The sequence below is a fragment of the Aotus nancymaae genome, unplaced genomic scaffold, assembly GCF_030222135.1.
Source record: "Aotus nancymaae isolate 86718 unplaced genomic scaffold, 86718_ANA_hifiasm-v0.15.2.pri h1tg000006l, whole genome shotgun sequence".
Lineage (NCBI taxonomy): Eukaryota > Metazoa > Chordata > Mammalia > Primates > Aotidae > Aotus > Aotus nancymaae.
This window is the reverse complement of record NW_026988417.1, coordinates 38322486-38350078: the sequence shown is the minus strand read 5'-3', so window position 1 is coordinate 38350078 and position 27593 is coordinate 38322486. Positions and strand designations below refer to the sequence as shown.

The 27593-nt window shown below is 41.0% G+C and overlaps 1 protein-coding gene across 2 annotated transcripts; it reads left to right on the top strand.

The window, feature by feature from the left end:
* Positions 1 to 127: 127 nt before the first annotated feature.
* Positions 128 to 27593, top strand: UGDH (UDP-glucose 6-dehydrogenase). Of its 2 annotated transcripts, none has more exons than XM_064366480.1 (12): positions 128 to 417; positions 6846 to 7014; positions 11348 to 11449; positions 14532 to 14732; positions 15103 to 15300; positions 15722 to 15869; positions 16972 to 17066; positions 20464 to 20594; positions 20831 to 20964; positions 21693 to 21784; positions 21900 to 22010; positions 25772 to 27593. In XM_064366480.1, exons 2-12 carry the CDS (start codon positions 6853 to 6855, stop codon positions 25880 to 25882), a joined length of 1485 nt encoding a protein of 494 aa, XP_064222550.1. In that variant the 5' UTR covers positions 128 to 417; positions 6846 to 6852; the 3' UTR covers positions 25883 to 27593. The 2 variants fall into 2 exon arrangements, with proteins under 2 accessions (XP_064222550.1, XP_064222555.1); XM_064366485.1 differs by lacking the exon at positions 128 to 417 and adding an exon at positions 1016 to 1292.

The following is a 27593-nucleotide window of genomic DNA, read 5'->3' as shown; positions in this document are numbered from 1 at the left end:
AGGGGCGGAACCGCTGAGCTGGCCCGAGCGGATTCGCTCAGCTTGGCCAGGGGCGGGGCAGATCCGCCCCTCCAGGACCAGCCCCACACCCGTCACCCCGCCCCAGGCCCTGAAGGAAATAGGGACCCGGCCTAGAGTCTTGTGTAGCGGAAGGGGGAGCTAGGAAGAGTCTGAGGGCAGAATCCAGGAGGGCCTGGCTGCGGGGGAATGAAGCCTCCGCCTTCTCCGGCCGAAGCCTTTAAATACGGGCTCAGGCCCTGGACTGAGGTTGCAGCGCGTGGCAGCCTGAGGGAGAGGCGTGCGCCGAGAGGGAGCACAGGCAGAGCGGGGCGCGGGTGGAGAAGCTGCGGCAGCGCGGCGTGTAAGAAGGTGCTGTCCGAACGATCGGGATAGGAACGGTCCCCGCGCTTGCTGCTGGTAAGTGGGTGAGCGCCGCTGCTGGGCTGGCCCCGCCGCCGGGGCGGGATGCTCCCGGGTGTGCGCACTGCTCCCAGTCGCTCGCTGCGCTCGGTCCCGGGCTTCCAGTCTCACGACCTGCGTCTTTTTGAGGCTCTGGGCGGGAACCGCATTTTGGAACTGCTGTCCTTGGGACGGGGTAGCCTGGGCTTCTTATTCAAGACTCGCTGAGTCTTCCAGCTCCTTCTCTTTCTGCTTCTACCCACTTTCTGACTTGGATGAGATTTCCCTGCTGCCTCCAAAGCCGAACGCCCACCACAGGAAGCGGTTCTCTCGTTGGGGACCTCATTTTGGCTGCAGAGTCGTAGTCTTTTGTTTGTGTTTAAGCGTATGCTCACCTGAGGGGCTGCTGCTTTTCTCAGGCTGCCTCTCTTAAGAAACCAAATAGAAACGAAGCCAGAAAGCCCTTTTGAGAGCAAAATCCTAAGACTATCGTGATATCTGTCTGGGATGTGCTAGAATCCATTCTTGGCCCCCACACCCTAGAATTGCTCTGTTTGATGTCGGGGAAGGCCTTTCTTGGGTGCCTCGGGAGACCATGTTTTTGTGAGATCTTGAAAAAAATTATAAGTCCTATAAATATTTGGGAAGATAACTTAGTAGGGTTGGGAATACTAGTATAGAGAAAAGAGGGGTTTGCTGGTAGGAATCTATTCATGGGCATACAGAGCAGTAGCTGTTTATCCGCAGACCTCAAAGACACAGTGAGCCTTTGAGTTTCTTCAAATCCCCTAAGAAATGGAGAACAGTAGTCTTTCTTCAGGGGAGTTCTGGAAATGAAAGAGCTGACTGTCTGCTCTGAGATGTGCTTGTTAGTGGCCAGGATCCAGTTTAAGGTAAGGGATAGACAACCCTGATTGAAAGGATTTCATTTCTTCTCCCGTTGCTGTACTCCTTTTTTTTTTTTTTAACAAAATCTGTAACTGAATAAGCATAATCCATCTTCCTTCCTGTTTACTTCCACAGCTTTACATGATAACCCTTAGATACAAAGTTTATACCGGCTTTCTTACTGATTAAATATTTTTCTCTGGTCAGGCATCTTTTACTGTTTAATTTCTGGAAATGATTAAAATGATGTGTGAAACTGATGTATCCAACTATAATGCCCATTGTTAGCTCCTGGGTACCTATGCAAAGTATGCTGTAGAGAGCTGGGGCTAGAAGAATTGTATTCTGTTTAGGCTGTAGTAGGGCATATATTATTTGTTAGTGACCCCTTCTGGGTTGGAATGTTTATTTGAATTTATGACATTTTACATGAAGAGTAGTTTCAGAATGGTTTGGTTTGTTGTGACTTTCCCAACATACAGAGGTAAAAATTCATTTCAAAATAACCCATTTAACAAGGAAACACTCCCATGTCTCTGACAGAACAATAGAGGACCAGAGGGTACATGAAAGTAGAAATAGAAAATAGAGTTGGAAGACATCTGTGTCATGCAAAGTGTATCACTAGCACTATGTCAAACTCCATGTTAAAGTTTATTGAAGATTTTATTGAAACTTCCAAGTGACCATTTAACTGGACTTGCACAGATTGTACATCAGCTTCTTCAGTAATTTTCCCATTGTCATCTATAAGCCGTATTTCATGGGAAATAGCAAGGCAAGAATACCCAAAATAAAGCTTGTGTAAAACACATCCAGTTCTATAATGCAGGTCCACCTGCCATCAGTAGTCTACCCTAGCTGATGTATGTAAAGCAAGTTGAAATGTGGTCTTACAATCAAGGCAGATAAGAAGTAACTCTGGGGGGCAAGGTGCAGTGGCTCACACTTGTAATCCCAGCACTTTGGGAGGCCGAAGCAGGCAGATCACCTGAGGTCGGGAGTTTGAGACTAGCCTGAACAACATGGAGAAACCTGGTCTCTACTAAAAATACAAAATTAGCCAAATGTGATGGCACATGCCTGTAATCCCAGCTACTCGGGAGGCTGAGGCCGGAGAGTTGCTTGAACCCAGGAGACGGAGGTTGCGGTGAACCAAGATCAAGCCATTGCACTCCAGCCTGGGAGTGCAAGAACCAAAACTCCATCTAAAAAAAAAAAAGGTAGTAACTCTGGGGAAACACGCTAACTCAAGAAAATAACTTGGCCAGGTACGATGACTCATGTCTGTAATCCCAGCACTTTGAGAGGCTGAGGCAGGTGGATCACTTGAGGTCAGGAGTTTGAGACCAGCCTGGCCAACATGGTGAAACCCTGTCTCTACCAAAAAATACAAAAATTAGCTGGGAATGGTGGCGGGTGCCTGTAGTCCTAGCTACTTGGGAGGCTGAGGTGGAAGAATCGCTTGAACCTGGGAGGTGGAGGCTGCAATGAGCCCACATTGTGCCACTACACTTAAACTTGGGCAACAGAGTGAGACCTTGTGTCAAAAAAAAAAAAAGAACTTGATAGTATTCTGGTCAATTACTGCAAAAATACTATGATCAGCAATCTGAACTAAAGCTATTTACATAGAAGTCTTCATCTGAAAAAGAGAGACCCTTGTGGAGAGTTATTCATTCAATTAATAATCATTGAGAGGCTGCTGTTCTAGGAGTCAAGGATACATCAGGGAGCAGCAGCAAATAAGAACTGTTAGCCTGGCTGTGCCTTATTAAACTATGAACTCCTTAAGCCCAGGAGCTGCAACAAGTAGACATTGATTCTACTTTTAATATATGTGTTAGCAGAATCTGTCCTGGTTGAGATTGAAGGTAAAGGCTGCCCTAGTATCATTTTGGCTATGAACTAATAACATTTTGGCTATTTTAAGTGGTAACTCTAAAAGATCCTTTGGTCCAACATTACTTTGAGATTCTACTTTTTAGGTATTCTAAATATACTGGGTTTAATTAAGTGAAAAAAGCCAGGTGTTAATAGTATATATGGTATTCTATGGAATTTAGAAAGACAAGATTATTAGAATATATATTACTTGTAGCTGGGGAGATATACAAGAAACAAGGGTTGCTTGTGTGGAAGCAAAGTAGGGGATAGCAAAGTAGATACAGAAGGGGCTGGAGTGAGACTTCTCATGTATATCTTGTTACAACAGATTTAATTTTTGAATCTTAATTTTTTTCTTTTTTTTTTTTGAGACGGAGTTTCACTCTTGTTACCCAGGCTGGAGTGCAATGGCGCGATCTCGGCTCACCGCAACCTCCGCCTCCTGGGTTCAGGCAATTCTCCTGCCTCAGCCTCCTGAGTAGCTGGGATTACAGGCACGCGCCACCGTGCCCAGCTAATTTTTTGTATTTTTAGTAGAGACGGGGTTTCACCATTTTGACCAGGATGGTCTCGATCTTTTGACCTCGTGATCCACCCGCCTCAGCCTCCCAAAGTGCTGGGATTACAGGCTTGAGCCACCGCGCCCGGCCTGAATCTTAATTTTTTTAATATCTTAATTTACTTTTAATATCAACTCAGAATAAATTTTTTTTTTTTAGATGGAGTTTTGCTCTTGTTGCCCAGGCTGGAGTGCAATGGTGTGATCTTGGCTCACTGCAACCTCTGCCTCCTAGGTTCAAGCGATTCTCCTGACTTAGCCTCCTGAGTAGCTGGGATTACAGGCATGCACCACTACGCCTGGTTAATTTTGTATTTTTAGTAGAGATGAGGTTTTGCCATGTTGGTCAGGCTGGTCTCAAACTCCTGACCTCAGGTGATCTACCTGCCTCAGCCTCACGAAGTGCTGGGATTACAGGCATGAGCCACCATGCCTGGCCAGAATAAATAATTTTTAAAAATTTATTTCATATGGTTAAGAATACTGCTTTATTTAATTGAATCATATGATTCAAAATTCTGTCCATTTTTACTATTTTACCAAAATTATATTTCTTTTTTTTTTTTTTTTTTTTTTTGAGACGGAGTTTCGCTCTTGTTACCCAGACTGGAGTGCAATGGCGCGATCTCGGCTCACCGCAACCTCCGCCTCCTGGGTTCAGGCAATTCTCCTGCCTCAGCCTCCTGAGTAGCTGGGATTACAGGCACGCGCCACCATGCCCAGCTAATTTTTTGTATTAGTAGAGACGGGGTTTCACAATGTTGACCAGGATGGTCTCGATCTCTTGACCTCATGATCCACCCGCCTCGGCCTCCCAAAGTGCTGGGATTACAGGCTTGAGCCACCGCGCCCGGCCCCAAAATTATATTTCTTTTCTTTCTTTTTTTTTTTTTTTTTTTTTTTTTTTTTTTTTTTTTTTTTTTTTTTTTTTGAGAGACAGTCTTGCTCTGTCACCAGGCTGGAGTCCAGTGGTGTGATCTCAGCTCACTGCAAACTCTGCCTCCTGGGTTCAAGCAGTTCTCCTGCCTCAGCCTCCCAAGTAGCTGGGACTACAGGCGCGTGCCACCACGCTCAGCTAATTTTTGTATTTTTAGTAGAGATGGGGTTTTACCATGTTGGCCAGGATGGTCTCAATCTCTGGACCTCATGATCCGCCCACCTTGGCCTCCCAGAGTGCTGGGATTACAGGCATGAGCCACCTCGCCTGGCCAAAATTCTATTTCTTTTAATAGTTTTTTAAAAGTCATGAGGGGCCTGGCACGGTGGCTCATGCCTGTAATCCTAGCACTTTGGGAGGCTGAAGCGGGTAGATTGCTTGAGTTCAGGAGTTTGAGACCAGCCTGGGCAACATGGCAAAGCCCTGTCTCTACTAAAAATACAAAAATTAGCCTGGTGTGGTGGTGTGCAGCACCTGTTATCACAGCTACTTGGCTGGCTGAAGCACGAGAATCACTTGAACCCAGGAGGCAGAGGCTGCAGTAAGCTGAGATGGTGCCACTGCACTCCAGCTTGGGTGACAAAGTGAGATCCTGTCTCAAAAAGAATAAATAATAAAAAAAAAAAGTCATGATGGATCAGACTCCATGAGTTGATATCTGCAGCACTAAAAGATCAATTTAGAAGCCAGATTAGTAGTTTATTAACACAGGCTACAAACAGTCCAGAGTACTTACATGGATGAGTCAGCTCATTTTCTTATAGTAGGAAAATCTATCCAGAGAACCAAATGAAAAGTTATAACATTGTTTAAAACAGACTCAAGCCAAAATTGGAAAATCTTAATTATATGCTTTGTCTTTTTTCATAATAGGGATATTCTTCTTGCCAGGCATCCAAATTAGGCCAGCCTTCCAGAATGTGTTCTCTGATTCATACAGGAGTATACTAACAAATTCTTAAACTCTCTGATTACCATTTTCCTTCTCTTTGCAATCTGTGAATGGGTTAGATTAGATGATATCTGAGGTCTTGGCAAGGCAAAATCATTTCTTTGCTTCTAAGAATATGATCAGTTTGATATTTCTCATTATAACAGATAAATGGGCATACTTATGTTTATAAATCAGTTCCTTGTAATTTTGATTAGTGTGAATCAATTTACCTAATGCTTTTGAAACCTATCAAAATCTGTGTAACCCACTTTTCTGCTGGCATTGGGAAGAAAAAAATCTGTGTAACAGCTTTGGTAATTACAGAAATTACATTTTCTTTAACCATCTTATGGTTTCTGATTAAAGTTGAAATGGAGTTTAAGATCATTGCCTAGTACCTAAAAATAAACTTCGAAAGCCAAATTTGTGTGTAGGGCATATAATCTCAGAGGCCAATTCTGGACTGTGGAACTAATCTTATTCTATCTCATCATAATCTAAACCTGTTATAAACTCATCTTTGGCCGGGTACAGTGGCTCATGTTTGTAATCCCAGCACTTTGGGAGGCTGAGATGGGTAGATCACTTGAGGTCAAGAGTTTGAGACCAGCCTGGCCAGCATGGTGAAACCACATCTCTACTAAAAATACAAAAAAAAAAAAAAAATTAGCCAGGTGTGGTGGCTCATGCCTGTAGTCCCAGCTACCTGGAAGGCTAAGGCAGGAGAATGGCTTGAACCTGGGAGGCGGAGGTTGCAGTGAGCCAAGATCACACCATTGCACTCCAGCCTGGGCGACAGAGCAAGACTTTGTCTCAAAACAAAACAAAACAAAAAACCTTCATCTTTGTACACTAGCATTTATTTAAGCAAGAATTGTACAAGTATGTTCATCCTGGAACTTTCAGCAATCAAAATTGTCCTAGTGTATTATAGGCCTAAGAAAGATTTTACTTTCTAAATATTAGGTCATTATAATCTTTGTGGCTCCCCTTCAGTAATATCAGTTACTGTAGTTTTTTTCCATATGTTTTATGCTAGTGCAGCTGAGAACAGGATAGGTCATCCAATTGGAATGTTATATTTTAAATCTCTATTTTCATATTTCCTCAGAGTGAATGTAGGAAATCTTTCCAGATATCTGTCATCTTGACAATTTTTATAAAGTGTAATGAATGTACAATATGATCTCTTCGAATTTTCTGTTTTCAATATTAGAACAATCTTACTGTTTTCCTTCTAGTACAATCATGTTTGAAATTAAGAAGATCTGTTGCATCGGTGCAGGCTATGTTGGAGGACCCACATGTAGTGTAATTGCTCATATGTGTCCCGAAATCAGGGTAACGGTTGTTGATGTCAATGAATCAAGAATCAATGCGTGGAATTCTCCTACACTTCCTATTTATGAGGTAAACATATTAAACAACTCTGTTTTTATGCTCTTTGTTTTCTGTTTTATTAAATAATTTATTTACACTATCAATGTAAAAATCTATAAGTGCAACTGATAAGAAATTAAATTTTAAAAATCTGGATATAAAACATTATGGACATTGGCCGGGCGCAGTGGCTCACACCTGTAATCCCAACACTTTGGGAGGCCAAGGCAGGCGGATCACGAAGTCAGGAGATGGAGACCATCCTGGCTAACACAGTGAAAACCCATCCCTACTAAAAATAGAAAAAATTAGCCAGGCGTGGTGGCACATGCCTGTAGTCCCAGTTACTTGAGAGGCTGAAGCAGGAGAATCACTTGAACTTGGGAGGTGGAGGTTGCAGTGAGCCAAGATTGCACCACTGCACTCCAGCCTGGGCAACAAAGCAAGACTCTATCTCAAAAACAAAACAAAACAAAAGAAAAGAAAACAAAACAAAAAACAACAAAAAACATTATGGACATTAAAACACATTACTTTGGGTAATGTGGGTGGGAAAAATGACCAGAAAGAAGTCTATCAGAATGGTTGTGTTAGTGCAGTGAGATTATGGGTAATTTTTTCTCTTCCCTGTTTTCTTTTTCTTTCTTTCTTTTTTTCTTTTGAGGTGGAGTCTTGCTCTGTCGCCCAGGCTGGAGTGCTATGGCACGATCTTAGCTCACAGCAACACCCACCTCCCGGGATCAAGCGATTGTCCTGCCTCAGCCTCCCAAGTAGCTGGGATTAGAGGCACCCACCAACACACCTAGCTAATTTTTGTATTTTTAGTAGAGACAGGGTTTTACCATGTTGGCCAGGCTGGTCTTGAACTCCTGAACTCAGTGATCCACCTGTCTCAGCCTCCCAAAGTGTTGAGATTACAGGCATGAGCCACCATGCCCAGCCTTTTTCCCTTTTTTCTAATTTTGTCTGTTAGTATCATTGCCATATTATAATAAAGTTAAAAAGTGGTATACTGTAAAAATAAACTGTTTTTATAATATGAATATAAGTTTAATATATTTTTGGATTATTGTACTAACATCAGGCAAACCTTAGACGGATAAATGGCATCTTTCATATTTAGAGTTTGGTGCCACAAATATTTTTAACTGAAATTTCAAAATTTTGTGAATTTAGAGAATTTAGAAAAATATGCTTTTAACTATTTTACTGAGCTATCTCAGTTGCCTTTTTTGTTGTTGCTATTTCACCGAAAAATGAGTTCATATTATGCTTTTGAAACTCAACAGGAAAGCATTTGCAAATTTGATGATAGCATTTGCTAGCTAACATTAATATGTTTATTTTTTTTCCCCAGAAGAGCTTGGTTATTTTTTGTTTATTTTTTCAGACAGAGTTTCACTATTGTCACTTGGGCTAGAGTGCAATGGCACGATCTTGGCTCACTGCCACACCTGCCTTCCAAGTTCAAATGATTCTCCTACCTCAGCCTCCTGAGAAGCTGGAATTACAGGTGCCCACCACTACTCCTGGCTAATTTTTGTATTTTTAGTAGAGACAGGGTTTTGCCATGTTGGCCAGGGTGGTATCAAACTGCTGACCTCAGGTGATCCCCCGCTCCTTGGCCTCCCAAAGTGCTGGGATTATAGGTGTGAGCCATTGCGCCCCACCAAAGCTTGTTTATTTATGACTGTTATCAAACATAGACTGTAATTGCGTTAGGCCTTTAGAAGGAAAGTCTCAATCCAGTTTTATCTCTTAAGTTAGGTCTGCCTGCTATCTATAGGAATATAAGATATGGGAATCTATGAAAAAGCACCCATAGAGTAGAAGGCACTCAACAACATAGATATTGTTTGAAGCTTCTCCCCTAAGAGTGAGCTTCAGTGCTTTAGGTCTGTTTTCTTTCTTTTTTTTGTTTTTTGAGATGGAGTTTCGTTCTTGTTACCCAGGCTGGAGTGCAATGGCGCAATCTCAGCTCACCGCAACCTCCGCCTCCTGGGTTCAGGCAATTCTCCTACCTCAGCCTCCTGAGTAGCTGGGATTACAGGCGTGTGCCACCACGCCCAGCTAATTTTTTGTATTTTTAGTAGAGACGGGGTTTCACCATGTTGACCAGGATGGTCTTGATCTCTTGACCTCGTGATCCACCCGCCTCGGCCTCCCAAAGTGCTGGGATTACAGGTGTGAGCCACCGCGCCCGGCCCCTGTTTTCTTTTTATTATGGATAATTTCAAGCATGTAATTAAAGATAATAGTACAATGAATTTCCATGTGCCTATCACCTCGTTTCAACTGTTATCTACATGGCCAGTCCCCCTTCTCAACTACGACCATGCTGGTTATTTATAATTTCATCCATAAATACTTTATCATGTATCTCTAAAAGATAATTTTGTTTTTCTTTGAGAGAGGGCCTTGCTCTGTTGCCCAGGCTGGAGTGCAGTGGCCTGATCTTGGCTCACTGCAACCTCCGCCTCCTGGGGGTGCTCAAGTGATCCTCCCACCTCAGCCTCCTGAATAGTTGGGACTACAGGCACACACCACCATGCCCAGCTATTTAAAGAAATTTTTTTAGTAGAAATAGGGTTTCACCATGTTGCCGAGTCTGGTAGCCCATAATAGTTTAATCCTCACAGTTTCCTCTCCCTTTTTTCTCTTCTATTGGTTGAAGAAACTAGTTTGTTTATTGCCTAGAAATTTTCACAGTCTAGACCGGGCACAGTGGCTTATGCCTATAATACGAGCAATTTCGGATGCTGAGGCGGGTGGATTGCTTAAGGCCAGGAGTTTGAGAGCAGCCTGGCCGACATGGAGAAACCCCATCTCTACTAAAAATACAAAAATTAGCCAGGTATGGTGCTGTGCGCCTGTAATCCCAGCTGCCTGGGAGTAGAAGCACAAGAATTGCTTGAACCTGGAAGGTGGATGTTGCAGTAAGACGAGATGTCGCCACTGCACTCCAGCCAGGGTGACAGAGTAAGACTCTGTCTCAAAAAAAAAAAAAAAAAAGAAATTTTTCAGTCTGGGTTTTGCTGGTTGAGTTCCCTTGGAGTTTTTCAACTTATTCTTTATTTTATGTAAATTGGTAGTTAGATCTACAGGGACAGGTCCAATCAGATTTAGGCTTGATTTTCTTTTTGTAAGGATATTTGTTAAGTGGTTTTATACTCCTCAATATTTTTAACATAAATATATCTCTTGTTAAACTAGGAATTTTTTTAAAATAAAAGGGTTTCTTGTAATAGGATTTAGAAAATATACATTTATTTAAGTATAAAGAATAAATTGACTTTCACAGCCAGTTGTATGGCCTGAATTATTGGGAGTAAAATATGTGCAATCATAATGACAATGCAAAGTACATTTGCTTGAAATCACAGAGGACCTTGAATTTCCTGAAAATCGTGTTGATACTCAGAGTTAATAGTTAACTCTTATGAGTGAGGCACATGGTAAACAATGACAAAGCATTAAATGAGCTGCTCTTCTGACTGTAACAAGTTCAATAGCAATTTCCATTTTGCTTTATTTAGTATACTTATGAAGCAGGGCGTGGTAGCCTACTCCTACAATTCTAGCACTTTGGGAGGAGGAGGTGGGAGGATTGCCTGAGCCTGGGAGGTCAAGGCTGCAGTGAGCTGTTGTCATGCAACTGCATTCCAGCCTGGGGGACAGAGCAAAACCCTGTATCAAAAAATAAAATAACATAGACCAGGTGTGGTGGCTCATGCCTGTAATCCCAGCTACTTGGGAGGCTGAGGCAGGAGAATTGCTTGAACCAGGGAGATGGAAGTTGCAGTGAGCCGAGATCATGCCACTGCACTCCAGCCTGGGTGACAGAGAGACTCTGTCTGAAAAATAAGTAAGTAAAATAAATGGGCTGGGCATGGTGGCTCACTCCTATAATCCCAGCATTTTGGGAAGCTGAGGCAGGAGGATTGTTTGAGCTCAGGAATTTGATATCAGCTTGGGCAACACAGTGAAATTTTGAAACCCCATCACTACCAAAAAAAGATACAAAAATTAGCCAGGTGTGGTGGCACCTGTGGTCCCAGCTACTTGGGAGGCTGAGATGGGAGGATTGTTTGAGCCTAGGAGGCAGAGGCTGCAGTGAACTGAGATTGCACCACTGCACTCCAGCCTGAGTGACAGAGACTCTGTCTCTATTAAAAAAATAGGATGTGCACTTGTGGCCTTTGGTATATGATCCTTAACTTTTCTACAAAGATAATTTGAGAGCAACCTACACATTTAAATTACCATATTACTGTCCCCTTTAACAAAAGTAATTCTATATGATTAGGTTATCTCACATAACTGGCAAGTTATATGTACAATTCCTTTTCTTTTTTCTTTCTAGCCAGGACTAAAAGAAGTGGTAGAATCCTGTCGAGGAAAAAATCTATTTTTTTCTACCAATATTGATGATGCCATCAAAGAAGCTGATCTTGTATTTATTTCTGTAAGTATTTTCCTTTGCTGTGTGAATTTTATATAATGTCTATATAAAAGTTTTATCATATTTTAATGGTAAATCCATTCGTATTAAGCCTCAACATTGCTTAGTATAGAGTTGTCCAGTTGCATTTTGGTTGTCACTTTGTCTAACAGTTCACAAAACCCCGTAATCATATGGTCAAATATGTCATTTCAAGTCATTGAACAAATAAACTCAAAGAAAGTTCTAATCTGAGATACAGAACTAGGAAATGCTGGTAACATTGAGAGCACATGTGATAATAGTATATTTCATATTTATTTCATCATTTCTTGTTTCCAGTGGTTGGCAGAGGTGAGATGAAGAAAATCAGTTTGCAAACTTAGAGGCATCTCCTATCTAAATGAATTTTACATTAATTGTTTATAACTTGGCATATGTTGGTTAGATTATCAGTTAACCAATAGACACCTTTGCCTCATAATGTAGCTGAACTGTCCTACCTTTATAATGAAAAAAACAGAACCAACACTTGAGATTAAACTGTAGTAATTCAATATTTGAACCAAAGCAACTTATATCTTGCTGTCCTAGTAACCATCTACTCAAATATTCTGTATGTAATGATATAACTATCACCAACTGGAAGCTGAGGAGGGTGTTATATGACTTAAGATCTTTACAAACTGGGCATGATGGCTCATGCTTGTAATCCCAGCAGTTTGGGAGGCCAAGGCAGGCAGATTGCTTGAGCCTAGGAGTTTGAGACCAGCAAGGACAACGTGGTCAAATACTGTCTCTAATTAGCTGGGCATGGTGCTGTGCGTCTGTGATCCTGACTACTTGGGAGTCTGAGGTGGGAGGATTGATTGAACCCTGGAGGTTGAGGCTGCAGTAAACCATCATTGCACCTTGCACTCTAGCCTAGGTTACAGAAGGAGACCCTGTCTCAAAAAAAAAAAAAAAAAAAGAGAAAGAATTCAGCCTCTTCTTTTTGACCTCCTTAATCACTTCAGAGAAACTGATGCAGCTTCTATGACTTACCTACCCATCTCCTATTTAAACTTGCAGAAAGTTAGAGTAGAGGCATAAAAAAATAAGAGAATATTTTCGAGTAGGTACCTGGAAAAAATGAGTTACTTAGTCTAATTTTTAGGTGACCAGAGCCTGGAATGGTAATAGGAGAATTTTTTGCAGAAAGGACATCTAAAAATAATATGTTTTTGAATGCCAGACAGGAATCATTTTGTAGCAATCAGTTTTCAACTGTTTGATCAGACAGCTTCCATCTCCAGCCAGTTTCACCCTACATCATGAGCTGCCTTTGCCTTTCTGTACTCCATTACATCTAACTCTTGCCCTAAGTTGTTCCATGCATATAAACAACTTTTTCCTTCTGCTTTTCATACCTCAACTCAATCTTCAAGTTTTGATTTATTTTCACTTGTTTCCTTTATTTAGTCTCCCATTAGGTTATAATCTTATCAAGAGAAGAGAGTGATTACTCCTTTCTATTATTTCAAAAATAATTCCTATTCCCTTTAAGTTTTAGACTTTTCAGAGCACTTTCATTTTGTCAGAGCACACTCATGTGTTAGTTTTTAGAGAGCCCGCTATCCTCATTTTCCAATGAGATCATTGAGGCAGAGGCTGCCACACTTCTCCAAGGTTACTGTAATCCAAAACTAAATGCCTAGGCTCTGGGCTTATGAATTTTTTTTTTACCCTATAGGAAAGTCTTTGTCCATTGGCCAGGTGTGGTGGCTCATGCCTGTAATCCCAATACTTTGGGAGGCTGAGGCGGGCAGATCACTGGAGTTCAAGAGATTGAGACCGCCCTGGCCAACATGGTGAAACCCAGTCTAAAAATACAAAAATTAGCTGGGTGTTGTGGCACACCTATAATCCCAGCTACTCAGGAGGCTGAGTCAGGAGATTCGCTTGAACCTGGGAAGCAGAGTTTGCACTGAGCCAAGATTTCGCCACTGCATTCCAGCCTGGGTAACAGAGCAAGACCCTGTCTCAAAAAAAAAAAAAAAGTCTTTGTCCACATAGTATTCTATATCCTGAAGATGATAGATAATGTTTAGCTTTAATGAGCTCAGAAAGCATTTGTGAATGATACTGTAGATATTTTAAAAGACTGTTAATATAGGACTGTAAAAATAGAGGAATAAAAAAGGAGGCCAGGTCCAGCATGGCTAAACTCCATCTCTACTAAAAATATAAAAATTAGCTGGCATTGTGGCATGCGCCTGTAGCCCTAGCTACTCGGGAGGCTGAGGCAGGAGAATTGCTTGAACCTGGGAAGCAGAGTTTGCAGTGAGCCAAGATCATTCCAGCCTGGGTAACAAAGTAAGACTCCATCTCAAAAGAAAAAAAAAAAAAGAAAGAAAAGAAGGCCAGGTGCGGTAGCTCACCTCTATAATCCCAGCACTTTGGGAGGCCAAGATGGATGGATGTCTCGAGGTCAGGAGTTCGAGACCAGCCTGCATGACTTATGAAACCCCGTCTCTACCAAAAATACAAAAAAATCAGTGGGGCATGGTGGCGCGTGTCTATAGTCCCAGCTACTTGGGAGGCTGGGGCAGGAGAATCGCTTAAACCTGGGAGGTGGAGGTTGCAGTGACCTGAGATTGTGCCAGTGCACTCTAGCCTGGGCAACAGAGCAAGACTCCATCTCAAAAAAACAAACAAACAAACAAAAAAAGGCGTTTTAAAGCTCATTTTTAAGGACTATTGTAATATATACAATAAAGGAATAAGAGAAGGCTTCTGTTTCATTTCAGATTGTGAAATCCTTTAGGATAACTGACTCATTCATTTGTATATTTTTGGGGCTTAACTGGAATCTGCCTGCCCTGGTTATCTGGCACACAGATAGTAGCTTCCCAACAAAAATTTATTGAATGAATTCTCTAGATGCCTCAAGCTGTTTCTTCTGATGATTATATTTATAAAATGTATTATTTCTGTGAATCTAATGGAGGATTAAATCAAGGCTACTGATGATTTTTACCTCTGCACTTGAATCAATAGTTCAGGGTATATCTCAAAATCACTATCTCATAGGTACTCTGTTATTTATCCCATATACTTTCATCAGGTGAATACTCCAACAAAAACCTATGGAATGGGGAAAGGCCGGGCAGCAGATCTGAAGTATATTGAAGCTTGTGCTAGACGCATTGTGCAAAACTCAAATGGGTACAAAATTGTGACTGAGAAAAGCACGGTTCCAGTGCGGGCAGCAGAAAGTATTCGTCGCATATTTGATGCAAACACAAAACCCAACTTGAATTTACAGGTATGAAAAATGAAGCATTAGATACTGGTTATTCTTATGTAAATCCTGATATGTTAAAGTTGCTCATAATTAATTCTAGCTTAAAACTTTCCAGGCACCTGAGGTCAGGAGTTTGAGACCAGACTGACCAATATGGTGAAACCCCATCTCTACAAAAAATACAAAAATTAGCTGGGCGGGGTGGCACGTGCCTATGGTCCCAACTACTCGGGAGGCTGAGGCAGGAGAATCACTTGAACCTGGGAAGCGGAGGTTGCAGTGAGCCGAGATTGCACCATTGCACTCCAGCCTGGGCGACAAAAGCGAGACTTCATCTCAAAAAAACAAAATAAAACAAAAAAAAACCCTTTCCTTTGTATTGGGATTCTAGGTGCTGTCCAACCCTGAGTTTCTGGCAGAGGGAACGGCCATCAAGGACCTAAAGAACCCAGACAGAGTACTGATTGGAGGGGATGAAACTCCAGAGGGCCAGAGAGCTGTGCAGGCCCTTTGTGCTGTATATGAGCACTGGGTTCCCAGAGAAAAGATCCTCACCACTAATACTTGGTCTTCAGAGCTTTCCAAACTGGTTAGTATATAGCATTCAACTCTCCATTAAATTAAAGCCAAGCATTTATTTATTTTAAGCCTGATAAGCTACACAGATACTTTTTTAATAGTAGTAAGAGGTTATGCTGGCACATTCAAATTATGAAATAATTTTCACAAGAGGGATCAAATATCAGGGTATAAAATAGTCTGAAAAATTCTGCAATCTTAAAATAGTAATTTGGTTTTTATCACTGTTTCCCTCCCTTTACCCTTTTTCTTAATCATCTGTCCTCTCTAATTTAAAACATTTTCCCTTACATCCATTGTCTTCTCAAATTGAGCCCATGAGTATCTTATGTATCTCCCTCAGTAATCTGCATCAACTCAATGAAATATAAACTAGATGTATAAAATTGCTCTTTTGGTTTATCTTACTCTTCTCTATTTTTTTTTTTAAGGCGGCAAATGCTTTTCTTGCCCAGAGAATAAGCAGCATTAACTCCATAAGTGCTCTGTGTGAAGCCACAGGAGCTGATGTAGAAGAGGTAGCAACAGCCATTGGAATGGACCAGAGAATTGGAAACAAGTTTCTAAAAGCCAGTGTTGGTAAATTAAAAATTTTCTCTAATAAAAAGAGCTACTATTTACTGAAAGCATATTATTTGCCAGGTTCAGTACCAGCACTTTATATATCTCATTTATTCCTTTTAACCTGTTAGGAAGGTGCTGTTATTTTCTTTTTAGAGATGATTCACACTCAGGGAAATTTGTGCAACTTGCTCAAGTCATGCAACTAATGAATAACCAGATGTTTCTGATGCCAAAGCCTATTATTCCTTATAGCATATTGGATTGCACTAGAGCAAGGGTGGAAAAACTATGGCCTGTGGGTCAAATCCAGCCCACAGCTTGTTTTTGTATATAAATTTTATTGGAATGTAGCCATGACCATTAGATTACATATTGTCTATGGCTGCTTTTGAGCTACAATGGCAGAGTTTAATAGTCTCAACAGAAACTGAATGGCCCACAAAGGCTGAAATATTTACTGTCTGGCCCTTTACCATGAAAGTTTGCTGACCCAGGCCAAGCACAGAAGTTCATGCCTATAATCCCAGCACTTTGGGAGGCCGAGGCCAAGGCAGGCGAATTGCTTGAGCCCAGGAGTTTGAGACCAGCCTGGGCAACATGGTGAAGCCTCACCTCTACAAAAAAATTACAAAAAATTAGTCAGACATGGTGTTGCACACCTGTAGCCCCAGCTACCTGGGAGGCTAAGGTAGGAGGATCTCCTGAGCCCGGGAGGTCAAGGCTGCAGTGAGCCATGTTTGCACCACTACACTTCAGCCTGGGTGATAGAGTGAGGCCCTGTCTCAAAAAAACAAAAAGTTTGCTGACCTTGTGCTAAAGTAAAGGATGTGAGGCAGTCATACTAGATGAATGAGAAAAAAATAGGGGATAAAAGGAAACAAAATGTTAAAGGTAGTCATTATGAAACTTTAGTTAGAAAATTATTTGGAAGTTACTTGTGGAGTTGTTAAGTTGCCTGCAAATTTTATGCAATTTATAAGCCCATTAATTATCCATCTGAATTTTATTACTTAAAAATCTTAATATAAGCTTTCTGATTTAGTATAAAGAAATTTGTCACATGATCAAGTTGTCTTGTTCTTACATTAAAATATTGTTCATTTTTTTCTTTCTGCAGGGTTTGGTGGGAGCTGCTTCCAAAAGGATGTTCTGAATTTGGTTTATCTCTGTGAGGCTCTGAATTTGCCAGAAGTCGCTCGTTATTGGCAGCAGGTGTTCATCTTTATAGTTGATTTCTGTTTAGCCAAGCATGGTGGTTCACACCTGTAATCACAGCACTTTAGGAAGCCAAGGCAGGAGCATCACTTGAGGCCAGGAATTCAGGACTGGCCTGGGCAGCATAGTGAGACCCCATCTCTTCAAAAAATTTAAAAATTAGCTAGGCGTGGTGTTGCACACCTGCTGTCTTAGCTACTCGAGAAGCTGAGGTGGAAGGATCACTTAAGCCTAAGAGTTGGAGACTCCAATGACTTATGATCTCTCCACTGCACAGTAGCCTGGACAACAGAGTGAGACCCTGTCTCTAACATAATAATAATAGTAATCTCTGTTTAGCTTCTCATTAAGCATGTCACTTTTTGTCCATGAAATTTTTTTGACTGAATTTATTTATTCCAGGAACTCAACAATTAGTATATTCAATTTGCTTATTTTATGTTTATTTATTGGATATCTGCATTTTTATTTATCTTTCCTGCTAATCAATGGTAATGGAAATTTTTGAGAAACCAGTATTCTAATTTTATAACTAAATTTGCTCCCAGAGTAAAATAAGAACAATTATCCTTAATTATAATTCTCTGTCTTTTTTGTTTTTGTTTGTTTGAGACAAGGTCTCACTCTGTCACCCAGGGTAGAGTGCAGTGGTGCCGTCGCTGTTCACATCACTGATGTCCTTGCTCAAGCAGTCCTCCCACTTCAAGCTCCCAAACAGCTGGGACTTCAGGAACGCACCACCATGTCAGCTAATTTTTAAAAAAATTTTTTTTGTAGAGACAAGGTATCACTAAATTGCCCAGGCTGGTCTCGAATTCCTGGGCTCAGCAGTCCTCCCACCTCTGCCTCCCAAAGTGTTGGGAATATAATCATTAGCCACTGAACCTAGCCTAATTCTTCTCTACCTTGAAAGGCATAAAATCAAAATAAAGTAAGAACCTATATTGTAATGCTGGTTAGGTGTGGTGGCTCACACCTGTAATCCCTGCACTTTGGGAGGCTGAGGCAGGCAGATCACTTGAGATCAGGAGTCCGAGACTGGCCTAGCAAGGCTGAGGCATGAAAATTGCTTGAACCCAGGAGGTGAAGATTGTAGTGAGCCAGGATCCTGCCACTGCACTCCAGCCTGGATGACAGAGTGAGACTTTGTCTCAAAAAAAAAAAGAACCTATATTTTAATGCTTTTAAGTGGTTTTGTATCTGTTGATATTTGTTTTGGACCTTTCAGACTCAAAGAGCCAAAATTAGAAACCCTTCCCAAATTGGAAGCCTTGTGAGCTCTGGAAGTAGAGTTGATGTTTATTGAATGCTTACCCTGTACTGGGTACTCTTTTGGGTACTTGGTATACAGTATCTCATTTAAACCTTGTCACTAAAGTATCCCCTTTATTATATGAGGGAACTGACACAGAGATATTAAGTAATTTGCCCAAATTACTAGTCAGTATATGTGCCTTTCCCAAATATTTTCCCCCTGAGTTTATAATTTTTCAGGTTTCAGCAGTGGATATGGGAGGGAATCTAAAAAAATGCACGTTTCTTTTTTTAAAATTTTTAACTTTTTAGTGACAGGGTCTCACTGTGTTGCCCAGGCTAGTTTCCAACTCCTGGGCTTAAGTGATCCTTCCACCTTAGCCTCCTGAGTAGCTGGGACTACAGGCATACCACCCTGCCTAATCAGAAATGCACATTTTTTTTTTTTTGAGATGGAGTCTCGCTCTGTCACCCAGGCTAGAGTGCAGTGGCTTGATCTCGGCTCACTGCAACCTCCGCCTCCCAAGTTCAAGTGATTCTCCTGCCTCAGCCTCCCAAGTAGCTGGGACTACAGGTACGTGCCACCACACCCAGCTAATTTTTGTATTTTTAGTAGAGACAGGGTTTCACCATGTTGGCTAGGATGGTCTCGATCTCTTGACCTCGTGATCTGCCCACCTTGGCCTCCCAAAGTGCTGGAATTATAGGCGTGAGCCACCATGCCCGGCCAGAAATGCACATTTTTAAGGGAAAATAGATACAGTTAGTGTCATTCCACCCAATCCATCATGATGGCTTTATCTCACTGTTCATTGTGTGAAAAATGCAGATAAACCCTTGATTTTCCAACACTTTGGGCTAATTGCTTAAGCTCTCAAGGTTTGATTGAGATGGTCCTGGAAGCTTAAAGCCTTAAAAAAAGTTTCTTTTGCTATGCCCACCTGGTCACCAACCTAAATTTAACAGATTAAGTGATCAGAAACTCTTATAACATTTAGTTAGTGAAAAACCTTGTCAAATGTTTGTGGTGTTATGCTTCATCCAGAGGCAGCTAGAACTCTGCATGTTGTTTGTTCCCTGTCCACTTTCCACTGGAACTTTGGTGAATAGTAGGCACAAGCAAATGAAGGTGTTTGATTGCTTATAGCTTTTTTCCACAGAGTTTAGAGACATGGGCTAAGGAGAATATGGTTTCCTATGTGCCTTATTTAGGCTGGTCTAGTAGCTGAACCTCAGAAACTTGGGGGCCAGGCGCAGTGGCTCATGCCTGTAATCCCAGCACTTTGGGAGGCTGAGGCGCGCAGATCACGAAGTCAAGAGATTGAGACCATCCTGGCCAATATGGTGAAACCCTGTCTGTACTAAAAATATAAAAAATTAGCTGGGCGTGGTGGCGCATGCCTATAGTCCCAGATACTCGGGAGGCTGAGGCAGGAGAATCACTTGAACCCGGGAGGGAGAGGTTGCAGTGAGCCGAGATCATGCCACTGCACTCTAGCCTGGTGATACAGTGAGACTCCGTCTTAAAAAAAAAACAACAAAAAAAAACTTGGTTGTGTTCTCCATTTTTTGCATCCGTCTCAGCCTTATGCATGGAAAATCAAGCCAAATGAAATTAAAAATTTTTCGGATGGCTTTTTTTTTTCTTTTTTGTTAAGACAGAGTCTGGCTCTGTTGCCCAGACTGGAGTGCAGTGGCACGATCTCGGCTCACTGCCACCTCTGCCTCCTGTGCTCAAGCCATCTCACCTCAGCTTCCCAAGTAGCTGGGACTACAGGCACATGCCACCATGCCTGGCTAATTTTTGTATTTTTTGTAGAGATAGGGTCTTCCCATGGTGCCCAGGCTGGTCTTGAACTCCTGAGCTCAAGCAATCCGCCTACCTCGGCCTCCCAAAGTGCTGGGATTACAGGTGTGAGCTACCACAGCTGGCCTTGGATGGCTTTAAGGAAAGGGATGAGTGGTTCTTTTTTTATTATTTTTAAATGCATAGGCACTAAAGTTTGGTTAATTTTTGCCTCCTGTTAAAATGTAAGCACTATATTTGTACAGTAGCACTCACCATAAAACTCTGAGTAATGTGTGTCACAGGCTGTGCCTCTTTCAACTAATCATTGCACAATTGTACATGTAATTTCAGGTCATAGACATGAATGACTACCAGAGGAGGAGGTTTGCTTCCCGGATCATAGATAGTCTGTTTAATACAGTAACTGATAAGAAGATAGCTATTTTGGGGTTTGCATTCAAAAAGGACACTGGTGATACGAGGTAACAGTTTTTTTAAATATTTCAACCCCTTTGAGAGTGCGTTAACTCATCTTAATTTTTTGATTGGTGGATGTGTACATAAAATACATGTATATATATAAAGAATAAAAATAAACATCCATATCTTCACCACTTAACCAGCCTAAGAAATAGAATCTTACCTGTATCTTAAACTCCCTTGTATTAGAATATAATGCCATGTAAAGCTTAGCAATACTGATTTTTTTTTCCTTTAGAGAATCTTCAAGTATATATATTAGCAAATATTTGATGGATGAAGGCGCACACCTCCATATATATGATCCAAAAGTACCTAGGGAACAAATAGTTGTGGATCTTTCTCATCCAGGTGTTTCAGAGGATGACCAAGGTATGCCTTTGAGTCTCATAAATCATTTTGAGTACAGATGAATACTTTGTTATCATCTGGGAACTTTAGGTTGTTCAGTTTTATCATTTATATCATTGGTATGCCCTCTTTTAAACCTCATTTCTCTGAAATGAAAGTCTTAGGCATAATGTCATCAACATTGATTTGAAGTGGTCGGCTTTGGATTGATTGGGCCAGTATTTTTCCAGCATATTCCACAAAGTCCCAGAGTTCCAAGGAGATGCTTTCAGAGCAGGGTTTGGGGCCTCTCTCCGTCATTCGCATTGATTCTACAATCAGATGATCCCCAACTCCTCCTGCAGTCCTAATGTTAGAATATCTATAGTACTATCCCCCATGTGTGGTTTTGCTTTCCACGGGTTCAGTTATCTGTGGTCAATTGCAGTGTGAAAGTACTAAATGGAAAATTCAGAAATAATTCATAAGTTTTAAATTGTATGCTGCTTCATCTTGCCTAAGACATTTATCATGACTTTGTCCAGCATATCCACACTTTATGTGCTACTCGCCCATTAGTCTCTTAGTGACTTTTGGCTGTCAGATTAAAAAAAAAACAAGTATGTGTATAAGTATATATAGTGTTCAGTACTCTCCACAGTTGGGGATCTTAGAATGTATCCCTTCAGATAAGGGGGAAACTACTGTAATGTAAAATAACTCCTTTCTTATTTCTGTTTTCTTTGTTGTTGTTGTTGCTGTTGTTACAGTGTCCCGGCTTGTGACCATTTCCAAGGATCCATATGAAGCATGTGATGGTGCCCATGCTGTTGTTATTTGCACTGAGTGGGACATGTTTAAGGTAAGGTAACAGAAATGATACTAAGGAAAATTCTAGAGGTGCTCCACTATCAGCTGGGGTTGAGTATATGTGTTCATGTATGTGTTTTAATTGTTCCTGTGGTATGTCTTTACAGGAACTGGATTATGAACGTATTCATAAAAAAATGCTGAAGCCAGCCTTTATCTTTGATGGACGGCGTGTCCTGGATGGGCTCCACAATGAACTACAGACCATTGGCTTCCAGGTAATCATGATCCTGGACTGGTTTTTAATTTTTTTTGGTTTGGTCTTTAGTGTTTGATTCAGCAACTGGAGACTATAATCTAGTCAAGTGACATATCAAAAGACCACCATAGCAGGTCAGAATATGTGTAGCTGATTAAGATGATACCTTCTGGCCAGGTGCGGTGGCTCACGCCTGTAATCCAAGCACTTTGGAGGCCAAGGCGGGCGGATCACCTGAGGTCGGGAGTTCAAGACAAGCCTGACTAACATGGTGAAACCCCGTCTTAAAAAAAAAAAAAAGATGATACCTTCTTTCTAGGGAAATTCTTTTGGAAAACAAAATCAATATCAGAAGTTTATTTCAACAATTGGGACAAGGGCTCATTTGCTTTTTAAATCCATTGCGTGGATTTTAGAATTTTCTTTTTCTTTTTTTTTTTTTTTTGAGATGGAGTCTCGCTCTGTCGCCCAGGCTGGAGTACAGTGGCATAGTCTTGGTTCACTGCAACCTCCATCTCCCAGTTTCAAGCGATTCTCCTGCCTCAGATGCCTAAGTAGGTGGGATTACAGGCACATGTCACCACGCCCAGCTAATTTTTGTATTTTTAGTAGAGATGGGGTTTTACTGTATTGGTTAGGCTGGTCTCGAACACCTGAGCTCGTGATCCACCCACTTTGGCCTCCCAAAGTGCTAGGATTACAGGCATGAGCCACTGCGCCCAGCCTAGAATTTTCATATTTTCTTTAGCAGTAACGTAACTCTGGGGCAACATGTCAGTTCTCTAGGAAGTCTCTGTGGGATTTTTCTGACTACTCTGTTTCCTCCCTAAATTTGTGATCTAAAGATACAGGAAGAAAGAGGTACTGGTCAATCAGCATGTGTTCATCCTATATCTTCTGAGTACTCTGAACGGTACTCATTCTGTCCCAGTGCTGTGAGGGGTCTGAATGGAACACATGGGAGTTTCAATGGTGCTGGCCCTCTTCTGATTCAAAGTTTGTCAACTGGCCAGATGTCTTGGTTCACACCTATAATCCTAGCACTTTGGGAGACTGTGGAGATGGATTGCTTTAGGCCAGGAGTTCAAGACCAGCCTAGCCTACGTGGCAAAACCCCATCTCCAAAAAAATACAAAAATTTGCTAGGCGTGGTGGTCTGCGCCTGTAATATCAGCCACTCAGGAGGCTGACGTGGAAGAACTGCTTGAGCCTGGCAGGCAGAGGTTGTAGTAAGGTGAGATCATGCCACTGCATGCCAGCCTGGGTGACCCTGTCTCAAAAAACAAAAAACAGTTTGTCAATTATGGAACATTTGGAAAGCTGACAGAAGCCTCCACCCAGAACAGTGTATTTGTATGTTAACATCTATTTCAGTTCTCCAAGGAGTCCCAAAAGTATTAAAAAGGAGCTACTTTCCATTTCCTCAGAGCAGTGTGTGTATGTGGATGGGAGGATGGGGAGGTAGAGTAAGTTAGGAAGAATAAAAAAATATGCCCTGGGATTGCTGTCAATATAGTGCCCAAGCAGAGCAGAAAAACAGGAGTATTTGATAGCTTGCTATGTACCTCTCAGCACCAGCTATCTTGGAGAGGTACCAGTAAGGCCTGATCTGCTATTCAAAAATATCTGATCTGGTTCTCTTAACCTCTCACCAACTTGTTGAAGGTTCTTCTTACTTAGAACTCAGTGCCTATTTCTCATTCATGAGAGATTTGCTTGTGGAAAGAAATGGTATCCTTGTCTGTGAACTCTTCCATCATAGACCTTGGGGACTCTTCTATTTTCACCCCTCCTTAGTGAGTAACAACATGACTGTTTTTCCCAGTCATGACTAAACTCAGGAATGTTATTTTTTTCATTTATTTATTTATTTTTTTTGAGACGGAGTCTAGCTCCGTAGCCCATGTGGGAGTGCAGTGGCGCAATCTCAACTCACTGCAACGTCTGCCTCCCGGGTCCTGATTCACGCAATTCTCCTACCTCAGCCTCCCAAGTAGCGAGATTACAGGCACGAGCCACCATGCCTAGCTAATTTTTGTATTTTTTAATAGAGATGGGGTTTCACCATGTTGGCCAGTCTGGTTTTGAACTCCTGACCTCATGATCCTCCTGCCTCGGCCTCCCAAAGTGCTGGGATTATAGGCATGAGCCACCGCGCCTGGCCAGGAATGTTATTTTTAAAAGGTTATTTGCAAGGCATAGACACATTTTCTCTCATTCCTGTTTTACTCATCTAAGGGAAAAGATATGTAGAGAAATACATATTTTAAATGATTTTGAGTTATTATAAAAGTTAACTTTCCTAGTGAGGATTAAGAAAACAATTAGGAATGGAATCACTAAATAAGGAGAATTTGTAAGTCACTAAGACAACTGGTTAATATAAAGCGGAAGCCCTTTGTGGCATGAGCCAGAATTAAATATTACTTTTTAATTCAAAAAACTTATGAAAATTAAGTAGTATATTTATCTCTGCCAGGGAGGGGAGATAAATTCATGACTATTGAAGTAGTAGTATTTTTAATGGTAAGATGATGATTTTGAATATTTAGAATAAATGAAAAATGTAATAGCCAAAACAAAATTATCATTTAACGAAGGCTGGCTTGTTGTGTGCTGAGCACTTTACCTAATTTAGTACTTACCACAACCCTTTGAGGTAAGTGGTGGTAACACAATTTACCAAGTGAGGAAGAAAGACTTGGAGAGTTTAGGTAACACAGCAAGTGCCAGTCGAGATTCCAGCTGGGGCCTTTCAGACTCTGAAGCCTGAACTCGTAATAATTATGCTGTTATATACCGGGCATTGTGACTCACCTGTAATCCCTGCACTTTGGGAGGCCGAGGTGAGTGGATAACCTGAAGTCAGGAGTTCGAGACCAGCTTGGCCAACATGGCAAAACCTTGTCCTTATGAAAAAATACAAAAATTAGCTGGGCGCAGTGGCAGGCGCCTGTAATCCCAGCTACTTGGGAAATTGAGGTAGGAGCATCGCTTGAACCAAGAGGCGGAGGTTGCAGTGAGCCGTGATTGTGCCATTGCACTCCAGCCTGGGAGACAGAGCAAGAAAGAATTATGCTGTTACAAACTGGGCACAGTGACTCAACACTTTGGGAGGCCAAGGTGGGTGGATCACATGAGGCCAGGAGTTCAAGACGAACAAGCCTGGTCAACATGGTAAAACCCCATCTCTACTAAAAATACAAAAATTAGCCAGGCATGGTGGTGCACATCTGTAATCCCAGCTACTCAAGAGGCAGAAACAGAAGAATTGCTTGAACCTGGGAGGAGGAGGTTGCAGTGAGCCAAGATCATCCCACTGCACTCCAGCCTGGGCAATAGGGCAAAATTCCATCTCAAAAAAAAAAAAAAAAAAGAATTATGCTGTTAGCTTTTGAAGGCTTTTTAGTATAAGGGAAATTGAAGTGAGAATAAGGTTTGAGATAAAATATGAACTCACTGGAATCTGGTCTGTTAATTATTTTCATACGTTTCTAAAGACTGGTAGCACATGATTTACTACTTTGAGGGAGTCAGATGTGGGGAGTGGCAGGAATGAGAAAATCTAGTTATGAATATTAAAATGAAGTGTAGATTAACTCTAGAAAGAAAAAATAGGGAAAAAACCTAAGATCTCTCATAGCAACCCAGACAACTTGAGAATCCTTTTCTGATAAAAAAAAAAAATTCTAGATTCCCCCTGCCCCCATTTCAGTACATTATAAATTCTTATACTTATGTAATTATTAATAGTTCTCTTAAAAAAATTCTTTTTTTCAGATTGAAACAATTGGCAAAAAGGTGTCTTCCAAGAGAATTCCATATGCTCCTTCTGGTGAAATTCCGAAGTTTAGTCTTCAGGATCCACCTAACAAGAAACCTAAAGTGTAGACATTACCATTTTTATTTGTGATTTTTTTGGTACTTCAGGATAGCAAATATCTATCTGATATTAAATGGTAAATGAACCAAGTGTTTTTAAGGAAACAAAATTATTTTTTTAATCATCAGATTTATACTAGCTATATGGGTATTCGCATATCTGGTAATTGAATCTAGAATTTTTTTACTTATTTTTATAATACTGTTAGCTCAGTTATTGGATGAGTGAAAGATAATCATGTTGGTTTTAATAGTGTCAATTTTTGTAAAATAAAAATTAAACTTCAAACACTTTATAAATTGTCCATAGGCAGTACTTTAATATCATATTATAAAGGGAAGGACAGTCTTCATTTTTTCTGGTTATTGGTTTGCTTGTCATTAAATATGTACTTTGAATCCATGAAAATGCTATGCTAAATAGCCTTTACATGTATGGTCTGGTTAAAGTTCCTTTGATCCTTTTGTTTTAATGAAATGTGTCACTGATTTTTTAGCTCGAAAAGATCATCACCGTTAATTTACAATCACCCCACATATGGTTAAAAGGTGGGATTTCTGTTTTGTTTTCTTTGAGGTGGAGTCTCGCTCTGTCACCCAGGCTGCAGTACAATGGCGTGATCTCAGCTCAATACACCCTCTACCTCCTGGGTTCAAGGAATTCTCCTGCCTCAGTCTCCTGAGTGACTGGGAGTGCAGGCATCCGCCACCATGCCCTGCTAATTTTTGTATTTTTAGTAGAGACAGGGTTTCATATTGGCCAGGCTGATCTCAAACTCCTGACCTTGTGATCCACCTGCCTCAGCCTCCCAAAGTGCTGGGATTGCAGATGTGAGCCACTACACCTGGCCAAAAGGTTTTTTTTTTTTAAGCCAGTCAAATTTAGCAGTGTTTTTTTTTAAATCATAAAGAGAAAATTAGTAGTATTGTTTTCTTCTCTCCCCATTATTTCTTGGTTTTCCTCACTAATCTTTTTTTTAGTCCAAGAGCCAAAAAGATAAATATTTTTTAGATGTCCTCTCGCTTTGTCGCCCAGGCTGGAGTGCAGCGGCACGATCTCAGCTCATTGCAACATCCACCTCCCTGGTTCAAGCAATTATCCTGCCTCTACCTTCTGACCAGCTGGGATTACAGGCTCCCACCACCATGCCCAGCTAATTTTTGTATTTTTAGTAGAGACAGGGTTTCACTATGTTGGTCAGGCTGGTCTCAAACTCCTGACCTCATGATCCGCCCGCCTCAGCCTCCACAAAGTGCTGGGTTTACAGGCATGAACCACCGCACTGGGCCGAGCCAAAAATATTTATCTTGGTTCTGCATTTTAATTTCTATTTTTAATTGTATTTTTCCTTTTTTCTTTAAATAAGGAAACCAATATAATCTCATGAATAAACTTAAATATTTTACAAGTTACGTATAGCATCATTCTAAACTAAGAATTTTTCTTGTTTTCCATCTGTTTTTTTCTTATGTCTCTTGTTGAGTTTTATATTTTCAGTGGTTATTTTTACTTGTGTTTGATCATTATTAAAGTTTATCAGATGTCCACTTGATGCTTGTGCTCTGCTGAGATTGTACAGATTGCATTAAACAGCCCAGGTCTCATCCTTCAGGAATTTTACAGTTCAGTGAAAAGAGGAAGACAAATATAAAGATGAGGACAGAAGCATCTGTACAGAAAAAAATTATATAAATAAAACATTCTCCATCAACAACTAAA